A 15,230-nucleotide genomic window follows, 5' to 3' on the forward strand; every position below is an offset into this window, starting at 1 on the left:
CATATGTCAAAGGGTATTTTACTTCCCTCTAAGAACTGTCTTCACATCAGCAGCACTCACAGCACCACGAAGATGTCTTTCTCCCACACCTCCCAATGTCTCTCTGTCTCATTCAGTTTTCAGCATGTGCAGACGCATGGTTGCAGTTTCACCTCTTTTGCAGAACTGCCCCCAATGCCTCATCACTGACATCTCTTGGATCACAAATGGTTCCTCGGGGTTGGAGTGCTTTAGGGCCAGCTCAGCTGCAAACAATCTCTTAAGTTTCTCAAAGGCCTTCCCCACCCTCCCCCATTCTTTATTAGTTTTGTGATCAATAAGGTGATCTTTGCAAAGGAGGGGATAAATTGCCTATAGGAATTTGTGAATCCCAGGAAACTTTGTAATTATTTGCAGGTCCATGGGGTTTGCCACTAAAATGGCTTTCACCATCCATCTCTAGCATCTCACAAGACACTCTATATCCTAGGTTGATAGGCTGGTCTTACAGAATTCGCATTTTGAGAGTTTGACATACAATTTAGTTCTTAGGACTTTATGTACTAAGTTCACATGCTCCTCCATCATCTCCAATAGATGAGAATGTCATCCAAATACATTAGGTGGTTTATGGAGGGTTTTACTTGTCTTCCCCCAGCAGTTATCTTCACCTGACTTTAGAACTGTCCCAACCCAAAGCCAAACATGAGAAGCCCAGATTTATTTCCTGGGCAATGGCTAATTGGTTCATAGCACAAATAGCGAGCTGCTCAAACAGTGAGTTCAATAAACAAATATAAAGCCCCCAGGCAAAACTTAAAGTACATTCACATTAACTCATGGGTGATAGTAATTTAGAGTCTCAGGAAACACAAACAAACACACATTGCTTCCAGCAACTACTCCCTCTGTCCACCATGCTAAATAGTTCCCGGTACAAACCATGAAGGGAAGCGGGGCCTTTCCCCAACAATCTGGCAGACCTTCATTTTTCTGCCCTGCATGTTCTGAGGTCTACCATGGCTGGCAGCTCCTCCCTCTCCTCTTCACTGGCCTGCAAGCTGTCCCCAGTAGCCGGCCTCTAAGGAAGCATCGGAGGAGTCATCCAAAGGAGACATCACCCTATCAGTCTCGTAGAGGGTCAGCTGGGGATCATCCTCAGTCGGAGTTCCCTCCCCTTTGCTGCTGGGGGGTGGGGGGGGGAAGAACGCTACAACTTGATGTGCCACTCACAATTTATCCTTCCTCCATTTGGTCAGCTTTCTCTGACACTATTTGCAAGCAAATACAGGTAGTCCTTGACTTACAACAGTTCATTTAGCAGCCAATCAAAGTTACAACAGCATTGAAAAACATGACCTATGACCATTTTTCACAATTATAACCTTTGCAACATCCCCATGATCATGTGATAAAAATTCAGATGCTTGGCAACTGGTTCATATTTATGTCTATTGCTGTATCCCAAGGTCATATGATCCCCTCTTGTGACCTTCTGACAAGCAAAGTCAATGGGGAAGCCAGATTCATTCAACAACTGGGCTACAAACCTATAAGCTGCAGTGATTCACTTAGGAACTGAGGCAAGAAAGATGCAAAGTGGAAAAAAGTTCACTTAACAAATCCCTCCCTGAACAACAGAAATTTCGGGCTCAATCGTGATCATAAGTCAAGGACTACTTGTATCTTATGTATGCTCAAAAGTCTGCTTAGTGTCCCTTTGCATTAGTTCTGCATTTGGAAGATTGACTTGATCAGAATGGTCTTTAAATGAACAAAAATCTTTATAGAATAAGCCGTAAAGTGCTGATAGTAAACACACTATGATTGGGGGGGGGGGGGGGGATGAAGCTGGAAAAATATATTAGATTCCATTGAGTCCCATTAAAATAATGTTTTTTGCCTTAAATGGAAGTCAGCGGAAGTGGAAGGAACATTACCTTCAGTATGAACTGGGATTGTGACAGTACTTTCCCCCCTCTTATAATAGTTGCAAGGCTGAAAAAAGCCAGCTACACAGCCAATATGGAGCCAACATTCTGATATCCTTTGGGAAATAATTCCCAAATAATCTTAAAATGAAAGTTGCATTCTAGAATACAATAAGGCTACTTATTGAAAGGCAAAATTATTAGTATGTGTTTCTACAATTTTTCAATGGAAAAAAAGGTGATTTGAAATATTCTTGTTTTCATATAACGGAGAAGATAGTATGGAGAACATAGAGTGCAGTGGTTAGAATGCAGTATTACAGGCTGACTCTGCCCACTGCCAGGAGTTCAACTCTGACCGGCTCAAGGTTGACTCAGTCTTCCATTCTTCCAAGGATATAAAATGAAAACCCAGATTGTTGGGGGCAATATAAGTCTAAGAGCTATTGCTATTGTGAAAAAAATAAAACTACAAGTTAATAAGGTTATTTGAGAGGCTTCTTTGTGTAGGGCTTTTTAAAAATGTGCTTGCTTTTATTATATAGGAATTGAGTGAGGGGAAATTACTTTTATAAACAGGTTTAGACATACTTTATTTTGGCACAATCACTGTCCTGAAAGCAAGTTTGTGATCCTGTGTAAAATGAGGTCAACGCTTTTAAGGTTATATTCTTTATCATTTAAGAGATAAATCTAATTGAGTCAGTCAGCTTATAGCACTAATTCTTCAGCAGCAAAATAGCATTTATTTTTGCACAGATATCAAGGAGCATTGAGGGACTTCACAAACAACAGGGCTTGAAATGCAATAGGTTGATCTTTACTTGACCCAGGCATGTAGGCAGTTGGCACAGGAGTAGCCCATTCTCTTTCCCAGGTTCTAGGAAACTGTGTAGGAAAAGTGGAATGGAGAGGTGGGTCTTTTCTGCCTTTAGGGGACACAGCTGATCTCTCTGAAACGACGGCATTTCATCACTCGCAGGAAGGTCTCCACTTTGTGCAGGTCTTTCTTGAAGCAGGACAAGAGATTGTAGTTTTTCAGCAAAGCGACTTCACTCCGGAGATTGAACTCAAACTTTTCATAGGTGGGTCTAAGCAGCTGAAGACCCCAGGGAGTACCATCATCCACCTCCTGGAAATACATGTTGTAAGTGGAAAGAGTAGTACAAAAGTATTAAGAATCTCATTCTGCTTCAAAAAATATCTCTCTCTCTCTCTCTCTCTCACACACACACACACACAAACACACACACACTTCAACTCAGATTTACTGAGTTAAGTACTTAAGCTAGGAAATTAATTTATAATAGTGTATAATTTCTAATATATTTTATGTAATGACATATATATATATATATATATATATATATATATATATATATATATATATATATATATATATATATATATATATATATATATATATATATATATATATATATATATATATATATATAATTACAATGAAATATATATTTTATCCAATCATTTATAATATTTTCAGTACTCAAGGATTGGGACATACTGTGTTTTTATGGTTGATTTTGTGGACTTTCTGTTTAATGAACATAAAAAGAATAGTGAGCCTGTAAGTGCATCATATTGACCCTCTGAATTGCATTCCACCATGATCTATGGATGGACAACTATAGGTGGGTGACAGGATTCCCACTTTTCCTAACCTTGGGAATATAGTCTGAGCTCCATGTTGCTTACCAACGTTTGAGTTCTGGAGCAGGAGGCCAAGGGCTGTGCCGGTTGCAAATTAATGGGAGAGTTAAATGTGTCTGGTAGACACTGAGTTGAAAAATGCTACAATAACTATGAAGGGCTAATCTCTTTCTGCAGATTCCATGATCATTGAACACAGATACTTGTGAATTCATTTTGGGGTTTATTTTTATTTTTATTTTAAAGAATACCTTAAGTCCATATACTTTCTAGTTACAATCTCAACATCATGTAATTTTCTTTATCCTTCATCAATAGCCTCATTCATGTTATCATTTGATACAGGTAGTCTTCAACTTATGACTGTAATTGAGCCCGGAATTATGACTGCAAGTCATGCTGGTTATTAAGTAAGTGACCAACCTGATTTTACTTCTTTTTGTAGCAGTTAAGCAAATACAAAAAGCAAGCCCATTGCCCAAGCACACACACATCCAAAGCAGTGTGGGGAGGGTTTTTTTTTTCTGAAAACTGGAAACAAATACCAATTTTCTGCAAGAAACGTCATAAATTGAGTGTGGCAGGCTGTAAATGAGAACTGATTGCCAAGTGCCCAAAATGTAGTCATGTGACCAAGGAGGGAACAGCCATTGGAACTTTGAATCAAGACTCTTTTTGAGGAACCATTGTACCCTCAGATGGTCACTATACGACTCGTCGTAAGTCAAGGACTACCTATATTTTTCTATATTTCTATATTTTTGTAGTGTTAATAAATCATAATAGCAAGGCTTTCTCATTGGAAGTTTGATAAATTAATAATTTTGATGCCTGTGATTGTTCTGATTTTTAGGAATAGAGAGGTCTGCCTTCTCTAGGTTCATATTCATAACATTAGCCAAGTGGGACAGTACAATCTGTGACAACATTTAAAAAGCACAATCTGTGACAACATTTAAAAAGCACAATCTGTGACAACATTTAAAAAGTGTTCCTTGGAAGGGATTGCTTACCCTCATAAGAACTTGGATACCTTGTTCCAAGTCTTGGAGTTTTTCGTAGACTCTGTCTGAGGTCCCAAATGCAAGACTGTTTGTAAACATCCTACTTAGAAACCGTATTGGATTTAGCCAGGACTGGATGAGAATCAGTGAAAACCTCAGCAGTTCCATGTCCTAGAAAAATAGATACACTTAAAAAAAGGAATTTAAAGACTTCTGTTTACTCTCTTGACTTCCTAGAGCCAAAGAAGGAGAGCAAAGAAGGATAATAGCATTCAATTGTCTGTCTTAAGATAAACGGCAATAGAAATTCAACAGGCAAGAAAAATTCCAGCCAGGGCAAATTCTCTATTTTCTGATGAGTTCCTTGAGCCTGCTTTAAACCCAGTTTCTTGCTAAACAGCAGTTACACATTTTTTCATTATTGCAGAGGACATGTACGGACGTAATAGATAAAAATGTTTCCTATTTATTTATTATTTATTTATTTTACCGTGCTTCTAGACCGCCCCCTCTCCCAAAAGGGACTCGGGGCGGTGTACAGTCCATGCAAAATATATCAAAATACAATAAAAAATTGAATATGTACAGTTGGAATGGAGGAGGTTAAAATAAAATTAAAAGAACTGTACAGAGCCAGTATATATAAATATAAATTTAAATTTTAAACCCCTAAAACACACACAATAAATTAAAAACAATACCCCTAAAATAACCAGTTAATAGTGCATTTGCCAGGAGGAACAGTTGTAATTATGCCAGGCCTGCTAATCGGAACAGGTGAGTCTTCAATTTTTGCCGGAAGGAGCGGAGGTCAGTAGTGGTTCTGATGTCGGGGGGGAGGTCATTCCAGAGGGTTGGGCCCATCACAGAGAAGGCCCTACTCCTTGGTGTCGCCCGTTGGCATTGCCTAGTGGATGGCACCAGGAGAAGTCCCTCTCTGTGTGAGCGAATTGGCCGCAGGGATGTATGTGGGAGGATGCGATCCCGCAAGTAACTAGGTCCCGTGCCATGGAGCGCTTTAAAGATGGTAATCAGCACCTTGAAACGCACCCGAAAAACCACAGGTAGCCAGTGCAGCTCGCGCAGGAGAGGTGTTACGTGGGAGTACCTCGTACTCCCCATCACAGCCTGCGCGGCTGCGTTCTGAACTAACTGCAGTCTCCGGGCGCGTCCCAAGGGCAGCCCCATGTAGAGAGCGTTGCAGTAATCCAGGCGGGACGTCACCAGCGCATGAGTGACCGTGCGTAGGGCATCCCGGTCCAGTAGGGGGCGCAATTGGCGCACCAGGCGAACCTGGTGGAACGCCCCCCTTGCCACGGCTGCCACATGGTCATCCATTGACAGCCGGGCATCAAGGAGGACGCCCAAATTGCGCGCCCGTTCCACAGGGGGCAATTGTTCGCCCCCTATGGCCAGCGATGGAATCAGCTGGCTGAACCGAGGTGCCGGTAGCCACAGCCACTCAGTCTTGGAGGGGTTGAGTTTAAGTCTGTTGTCCCCCATCCAGACCCCGACGGCTTCCAAACATCGGGACATCACTTCGACAGCCTCGTTGGGGTGGTTTGGGGTTGAAATATACAGCTGAGTATCATCAGCGTAGAGGTGGTACTCAATCCCAAAACCACGGATGATCTCACCCAGCGGCTTCACATATGTGTTGAACAGGAGAGGCGAGAGGACCGACCCCTGTGGCACTCCACAAGTGAGTGGCCTCGGGGTCGACCTCTGTCCCCCTGTCAACACACATTGCTTCCGGTCGGAGAGGTAGGAGCCGAACCACCGCAGAACGGTACCTCCGACTCCCATCCCCTCCAACCGGCGCAATAGGATACCATGGTTGATGGTATCAAAAGCCACCGAGAGGTCTAATAGGACCAGGATAGAGGAACAACCTCTATCTCTGGCCCTCCAGAGATCATCGACCAACGCGACCAAGGCTGTCTCCGTGCTGTGCCCGGGTCGGAAGCCGGACTGGCATGAGTCTAGATAATCGGATTCGTCAAGGTGTCGTGGAAACTGCTGCGCCACCACATTCTCGACAACCTTCGCTAGAAAGGGAAGGTTGGAGACTGGACGATAATTAGCTAGCTCCGTTGGGTCAAGTGAAGGCCTCTTAAGTAAGGGCCTCACCACCGCCTCCTTCAAGGCGGTTGGTAAGGATCCCTCACCCAATGAGGCATTCACCAGGCCCAGAAGCCAGCCTCGGGTCACCTCCCAAGATGCCAGTACCAACCAGGAGGGACACGGGTCCATTAAACATGTGGTGGGTCACAGCCGTCCACGCAACCTGTCCAAATCCTCGGGGGCAACAGAATCAAACTCCTCCCAGAATAGTCTCACAAGACTCGCTGTTGGCGGCCCGTCCAGTCCACTGAGGGGGGCCCATCCGCTCCGGATCTGAGCGACTTTGTCCTGCAGATATTCCCCAAACTCCTCTGCTCTGCCCTGCAAGGGCGCCCCCTGCGTCCTCTGTGATAAGAGGGAGCGGGTCACCCAAAACAGGGCGGCAGGGTGGTTATCCGCGGACGCAATAAGAGCGGCGCAATATCTACGTTTGGCCGCCCTTAATGCCACAAGGTAGGTCCGTAAATAGGCTCTTACCTGTGTTCGAGGAGCCTATTTATACCAAGGAGCCCAGGTGGGTCGCTGCTGCAGGAGAGGTCGCAAAGGCGCAACCCAGTCCAAGGCCCCAGCCGCCGCCCTATTCCAGGCGGCCGCTAGGTCCTCCGACCGAGCGCGGGTCAGGGCTACAGGTAATGGCCCAAGCTCCGTCTGGAACCTATCCGGCTCCATCAGGTGCTTGGGGCGGTACCAGCTTGGACCGTCTGGTCCCGCCTCCTCGCGGTGGGGGGTAGCGCCAGGGAAGTCCAGCCGGAGACATGAGTGATCTGACCATGACAGGGGTGTAACAGCTAAGTCCCCTATACCCAGATCACTTGTCCACTGCTCAGATACAAAAACAAGGTCCAGTGTGTGGCCGCCTTCGTGTGTGGGGCCCTGAATTAATTGGGTCAGGCCCATGGCTGTCATGGAAGCCATGAACTCCCGAGCCAACTCAGATGCTGCTCCCGTCGACGGCAGGTTGAAATCCCCCATAACCACAAGCTTGGGGATCTCAACCGCCGTCTCCGAGATCAGCTCGAGGAGCTCGGGCAGGGCCGCTGATGTATAGCGAGGAGCCAAGTATACAATCAGCAAACCCAACTGCCTCCCTGGGCCCCATTTCACACCAAGGGACTCACACCCGGATATCTGAGGAACAGTGAACTCCCTCGGCTCTAGACCTTCCCGTATAACTATCGCCACCCCACCACCCTTACCCAGGGCCCGAGGCTGATGGAATGCACGGAAACCTGGTGGGCACATTTCCACGAGGGGTAAGCCACCCTCGTGGCCCAACCAGGTCTCCGTTATCCCTGCAAGGTCCAGCTCCCCCTCAGAGATCAACTCATTAATGAGGGGGGCCTTGTTGGTTACGGACCTTGCATTGCAAAGCATCAGCCGCAGGCCCCGGCTCTGTAGTTCCTGGCCACCTAGGTTGGGGGGGGTTGGTACAAACGACCGGGCGTAGCCAGCAGCCATGGTCTCCCAACCGACCTTGTGATCTTCTCTTGTCCTCGCATCCCCCCCTCCCCGCGACCGTTGTAATCAAACAACCCTCTATCGGAATAACTTGTTCCTTCTCCCCCCCCCACTCCGCTCACTTCCTTCCCGGACTCACCTGTTCGTCTGGCACTGGCTCCTCTCCTGGCCTGGTTATCCCCCTCCCCCTCCCTGGAACCCCTTAATAACAATAAAAAACATTTAGATAAAAAGCCCCTCAGCCTCCGTTTCTTCCACCTCTCAGGGTTCACAAACCCGTCATCAAGGCAGGCCCTTGAAAGCGCCAAGGGCCATACCTGCGAGAGAGGGGCCTCTCGCAGGTGGAGCAGGTCTAGCCTTGAGTAGATTGATAAAATATTAAAACCCAATTGGGTAAGGGTGCAGATGTTAAAAGTTAATAGTTAATAGCCGGAGGCTAAGATGTTACTGGGGAGCTGGAGGGGAAAATGTTCCAAATATTTCCAGGACGTGAAGGTGAAGCAGGTGGAGATATCATAAAAATGGGGGATAGTCCAAGGTGGTTGAAAGTAGATGTAGTTACAGATGTGGGTTCCTTAGTGAATGGGGGGTGGCCTTCTAAGCCCAGCTGTTCTTAGTCTTAGTCTGGGCAGTCAGTTGGGCTCATCCATGGTCCCAACACGGGTCTCCAGTGACCTCTAAGGTTCCAGGCCATCCCCTACCATTATTTAAGGTCTTCTTCTTCCTACTGGTTCCCAACATCCTCACCTTGACCTCCCCATCCGGCGTCTCAGTTCTCAGTTCTCTTAACATTCGCAGCAGTTTGGGGAAACGCTTCCAAGATTATCAAGGTTATCAAGACACCAGAGCAAGTTCTCGGGAGCATGGGAGCAACCAGGATACGGCCAGCTGTTATGGGGGAGTCCCTGGCTGCGGTTCTTTCCACACACCCAATACCGCAGCCATCTCCCAGTGCCGCTCCCTGCTGCCTCCCCATTCTGCTCACCACTTGGTGTCCTCTGGTGTCCTTTGGCGTTGTAAGGCGGCTCCATCCTAGATGGCTTTTAGATGTTTATAGATAGAATATATGTCTTTTGCTCCAATGAAAACAAGACATGTAAAACTAATCCATAATATGATCTGATTTCTTTTTGGCTTAATGTGGAAGCTTCTCTATATGGGAAATAATTGTTTATAAGCCACAGTGGATGGGTTTTTAGACATTTAATTAAGCCAAAAGCATTCTTGCCTAGCTTAGGTATGACATTGATTAAATGAAAGAAGCAATAAGGAAGTACTATTTGGAGAGCAGCATGCCCTGGGATGGATTGGCATAATATGACTGAGTTCATTATACAAAATCATAACCTTTAACCATGTGCTCTATGAATCCAGGCTTGTGATTTGTAAAGCATGACTTCAGCTTAGTGAAGTAGGTTGGTCTTTCTCAGTGTTGAGTTCAAATGCTATACAGAAGATCCCTGCATTGACAGAAAAGTACAATTTGTTTGCAGAAAATGTGTTGCCTCTAGTGTTTATCTTCATTCTGATTCACTGTTTAATGGTAGTCAACAGCTTAAGTATGTGGTCAAGATAAAAGTAACATCATAGGGAAACATCAGAGGAAAACAGATATTGCCAGGGCATGTTTGTGCCATGGTTAAATGCAAGAGAGTCATAGTCTACTTCTAGATCTTTGCCTGAATCTTGGCCAAATATATTTAAAATTTGCAAATGTGATAAAGCATAGAGTTTCCAATGTTATGTCCTGTAAGGAATCAGATCCTGTAATATAGAAATGAGAACCTGGCAGCCTTCAGATGATTGACTATGACATCAAGTCCCCCTTCACTTTTACCAGGGTGTCTTTCTAGCCGTCTGACTCTGCTCCGATGTTTAGAATATACCTATTGCTCTTTGTTAACACTTCTTGGAAATTTTGTGAAAGTGGGAAGTTTTCAGATAGGCAATACAAGATTATGCATATTTGGGGCACCAAAATAATTCTTCTCTGGAATAAAACATGAAAGGAGTTGGCTTACTGTTTTTTGTTGAGTTTCCTCTTTCCTCGTGGGTGAAGGGATAGTGTCAGAATAACAACGTACAGTCTGAGAATTCTTGTTGGAGTATCGCTGCTCTTCTGGGATGTAGGAACGCTCCTTTATAAGTCCCATAAAATGCCACAATTTACAAATAGGAAGAAAAGGTGAGAGTGTACGGAGTCTTGAATAACATTATCTAAAATTTTACTAACTCAGCAAAGACATTAAATCAGAAGCAATGAAATACTAATATTACTTGGAAGATAGTAAACATTTCAAAAGAGAACCTTATGTAAAAATTGTTCTGGTTTGTGGCAACTCTAAGTTGATATGGTAATGGAAGATCTGAGAACATAAAAAACATGTGAGGGGGGAAAACACATTTCCATATCATTTTAAAAATTAAAGTGCTACTTGTCACACTTTGGATACCCCTTTTTATGCTTTAATATATCCTGTGACCTTAGAGAATTCCCCATACTACTTTTAGATGAATCTACTCTGCTCCCAAACTGCTCAACACTCTAGTTTGCTATTACCAGGAATGATGATGCAACCTAAAAATTTAGCTGATCTAAAAGATGGACCGCTACTCACGAATTCCTTGTAGGTATTTGTTGCATGCTCATGGAGATGCTGTGCTCTTAGCACAGCATTGGTAAACAGACTGGATAGTGGTATTGTGGGGAAGGCTCCTCCGTCTGTCCATTGCAGAACCAAGATAAGCAAGCCAATGGTAAGCAAAGAGGAAGGTCTACTGGTCCCTGCAGAGGAAGATGAAGGAGGTTCTTAAATAAAGAGGACATATTGGTAAGTCCACCACTCTAATGTACAATGAAGCACTAACTGCAAGTTCTTTTCATGACTTAACACATCCAAAAGACGCACATGCACAACGGTTCCATCTCTGCTGATGCTTCAGTTGAGCATTGCACCAGTTGGGTTTCTGGGTGGCAGAAGAAAATAGGAACCCATGTAAAAAACAGAAGCACTGCTATACACAACCACACAGGATGCATGATTTGAACATCCACTCCCTCTTTCTCTTCAAACTGACCGTCATAATGCTTCTGGGGGAGGGGTTGACAAATAGGAGGCTTTACAAGTTGCCATTGCAACAGTTTCACACATATATGCAGTTCTTGTTTTCTCCATTTGTTAGTTGAGCATTTTTTTTCAGATACCTGTTTGTGCCGAGTAAACCACAATTAGTGGCATTCTCTCTTTGTTTTTTATTTCTCCCTGGGGAGAACTGGGTCTCACTGTTGCTTCAGTTTGATCCTCACTGGTATAAAATTTTAAAATTTCACTAAAGAAAATAAAAACAAACACACCCTTCTAGGTCCCAAATTTAGTAATAACCAGGACTGCTTCCTATATTTTGCTTAATGGATATATATTGCATGGAAAATTAGAGAAGAAGCCTTTTTTTCGACATAAAGGCTGGACCCACCGAATGGATGTCTTATAGCTATGAAAGATTCTAGCTCTCCCACCCATTAAAAAGTAGTAACTTCCCTGTTGCTATTCAGAAGCTTACCTGAAGCCATGTCGTATCAGCAAATCACAGAGGTGTTCTTCACTTTTCTTGTTGATGCTGCCCCTTCCATTCTGAGCTGTTTTTATACACGAATATAATAATACATATATACACAATCATATGTTTATTCATCTCTGGAAGCTCATCAACATGCACTGATGCATATAAGGAGGGGTAAGCCATGTGGATGAGTAAAACGGGAGTTTTACTATCCAACCTGGATACTATGACCCAGAGGTGTGAAGGGGAAATTGTCTCAGCTGTGTCCCTTGGTTGTTGTTTTTTTTGGCAACACTATCGCAGGATTCCAATCATGGATGGCGTATTAATAATAAACAACAACGATCACAATATATAACATGCCATAGTTGAGCAATAAAATAATCTGGCAATCTAAATCCTCCCCTTAAAAGGTGCCAATTAGAAATATATATATATATATTTGATATTGAAATTAAGCCCAAGAGTGCAGCTATCATATTCCGTGGAAAGAAGAATTTTAAGGATAGCAGTGAAGGTCATGTCTCCTGCTTTCAACCACGTGATTTCAGATGCTGGGCTAGGAATAAGCTCTCGGCAGCTAATCCTCACACTTTTCATGAGGCCCTTCACAAAATTGGGGGCTTTTGGGGGGGGGTGTTTGATGGATCCTTTGAATTGAATTGTCTTCAGAAACATAACAAACTAACAGTAACTGCAGCAAGAACTGGCATGATAATTTTTGTAGAATCATCCCAGCAAAGACTTGCATTAGAATTTAATTCTGCCTGACTCTCCTCCAATATCTAGAATACACTTACTGCTCTTTGTTGAACATTTCTTGGTTCTTTTCAGTCCTGGCCCGAGACATTTCATAACTAAAGCAGATTTGAAAAGTGGAAAAAAAGAATAGAGTACATCAGTTAGGCACCAGTTTCACCCTAAACTGTCTCATTGTCATGGTACTGCCTCAGGAAGGAGGCTTTTAAGAAGAGACTGGATAGCTACTTGTCTGAAATGATATAGGGTCTCCTGCTCGATCATGGGGTTGGACTAGAAGACCTCCAAGGTCCCTTCCAACTCTATTATTCTATGTTCTATGCTTTGCACTATTAATATGTCTGCTTCCCTGCTGAACAAAGTTTTCTCAGCCAATGTTTTTGTTTAATACTGTACGTGGGGGGGGGGAGTATAGATTTATTGATTATATTATTACCCCTCCATTCATTCAGGAGGTCTAGGTGGAAGAAAGAGCTCCCTCTCCTGTCTTTGGAAAACCATTTTCCCACCCAACAGCCTCCCTGCCTGAATTTACGGAGATGGTCTTGGACAGTCAAGCAGTGCTATGGAGCCTTAGGCTACTGGTCTGGGGTGAAAGTGACATATCAACAAAAGGCTCCACAGCCAAACCTTGGCATTTCCATTTCAAAGAACCAAGTTTCTCATCCTCCAACTATATGAAATGCTTAGATTGCTGGGAACATGTGGCCACCTGCCCAAGCAGCCCTTTTGTGTGGCTTGCTGAGACTGGAGAACCACACCCACTTCACAAAACCTGCTTTAAGAATGGGTAAGAATGTTTCTCCCTAGGATGCTATGCTTTGCCTTTATATTCTGCCTGGAATCCCAGGAATTATGACACCATCGGAGTGTTTGTAGGTAACAGGTCAGACTTCTTTGAAGGGACTTCACGGATGACATACAGACCTTCTTCCAAACTGGGAAAAGTAAATTTGTTTTGTGTTGATTGTAGTGTTGGTTATGAAATTGTTATTGAAAAATGAAATGGGTAGCACATCTCTTGGCTTTCTCCCTCCCCCTCACAAATCTTTAAAAGGTCTGCCAATTTTGGCTTGCCACCTTGGGAAGGGATTTGGATTGGGAAAATGGTTCTTGGAATTGCGGGGGGGGGGAGAAATTGCCCGATTCTGATCTAGCTTATCAAAGAGGGTGCTGGGGAAAAGATAAATAGCCACACCAGGACTGGTATTTTCATAAGATTCAGGAAGGGGAAGTTTAATTTTGTTTCCTCAGCACTTTGGAGTATGTTAGATGTTGTATAATTTTATTCTTTTATGCTGCCTTCTATAGGTTTTCTAACTCATCCCAGTTGCCTACGTGATCTTCATCAAGAAGACACTTGGAAAATCAGAAGTTTACACTGCCAGAGTTCCACACTCTGAGGACTTGAACATGCACCAAAGGAAAAAATTTTACTTTAAAAATGTGTGTGCAGGGGAAAGAACAGGTATAAATATATTTCTGTGCTCTGGTTTACTTTATGTGGGTGAAAAGGCCCCATTTCTTATTGTGCTGTTTTTTTATACTAATTTAAATGAATGTTAAAGCAGGTCTACAGGTTTGTTAGCTTCACATCCTAACTCTGTAAAACCATTTTAGAAGAATAGTTGTGCAATTTCCTGTATTATTTAATAATAAAAAATTAAGGCATTATTTAAATATTTAAAACACTTTGCAAAATGTTCTATAAAGCAAGCATATGAGAAAAGTGAAAATTTCCTGAAAATTATTTATTTACAATATTTTTATTCTGCCTATAATGCTTTCTCTCTCCCTAGAACCCATCACCTAAACAATTTCATCTAGTGGGACCCAAGAGAAGTGCTTCTTTGTTGCCATGCCTGCCTTATGGGACAGTTTGGAATGTGGATGGCCCTGATTCTGCTCTCTTTCAGGGGCTTTTAAAACCCAAATTTTCCCTCGACACTAAGTCCGGAGATTTTGTACCCATCTGCATTGTTCTTGATTGGATGAAGATGGCCATGATATGCTCTATTAGTTTTAATCTACGTTTGCCTATCGTCAGATGCAAAGTATCTGGAGCAGACATTAAGTTGCAGTTCAGAAGATTTATTCTTCAAGCCTATACACAAGGATCTAGTCAACTAAAAGTTCAACCCTAAATTGACACCAAATAAGGCTCAGTGGAATTCAAGAGGGTTTGTACTTAGACTGTTTATGGGGACGTAATGACTCTAGGCTGATGTTTAGCTCCATCCCCTAGCTCTGGCTGCATCTTCTCTTGCAGTTATTATATGTGATTTCTATTTGTGTGTGCTGTCCTAAATCACTTGCTGATTGGGTAGCTATATAAACTGAATGCATAAAGTGTAAAACTTTAAAGCATCTTTTGCATAATTTAAAAAATTGCTAATGATTGTCATTGTGGAAGAAAAGACTGAGTTCTTATCTATTCCTTTAAAAAATTCCTTTTGGATTCTAAACAATGGTAGCAACCAGTTGTATAATGTTTCATTAGGCACAATTATAGCATTGATTTATCTCTCTGTATACTTGAATGAAACTTTTAGGTTTTAGTCCCATTGAGGACTAAAAACTCTGTTTTCTTTTGAAAACCAAAACTAAAAACACTCAATGTTCAGAATATGGAGGATTTAATAATTGAGAGCAAAGTTCTGTTATTTAGGTCATGATGCTGACTATGTTAATCTTTACATATCAAGTGTATTGTTTGCTCATCGGAGTTGGTAACACGCCCACA

The 15,230-nt window shown here is 43.0% G+C and overlaps 2 protein-coding genes across 2 annotated transcripts in view; both read right to left on the reverse strand.

The window, feature by feature from the left end:
- LOC309382044 (uncharacterized protein) overlaps positions 1-15,230 on the reverse strand; it is a 196,657-nt gene that overhangs the window by 148,944 nt on the left and 32,483 nt on the right. The window lies entirely within an intron of this gene.
- On the reverse strand, positions 2,842-11,738 carry LOC309381791 (somatotropin-like; the record flags this gene model as incomplete). The annotated part of the gene is made up of 5 exons (XM_081933077.1): positions 2,842-3,042; positions 4,595-4,756; positions 10,189-10,305; positions 10,786-10,952; positions 11,729-11,738. The coding sequence occupies 5 exons, from the start codon at positions 11,736-11,738 to the stop codon at positions 2,842-2,844; spliced, it is 657 nt and encodes a 218-aa protein (XP_081789203.1).

This window comes from Natrix helvetica, assembly GCF_964273705.1.
Source record: "Natrix helvetica genome assembly, chromosome: Z".
Lineage (NCBI taxonomy): Eukaryota > Metazoa > Chordata > Lepidosauria > Squamata > Natricidae > Natrix > Natrix helvetica.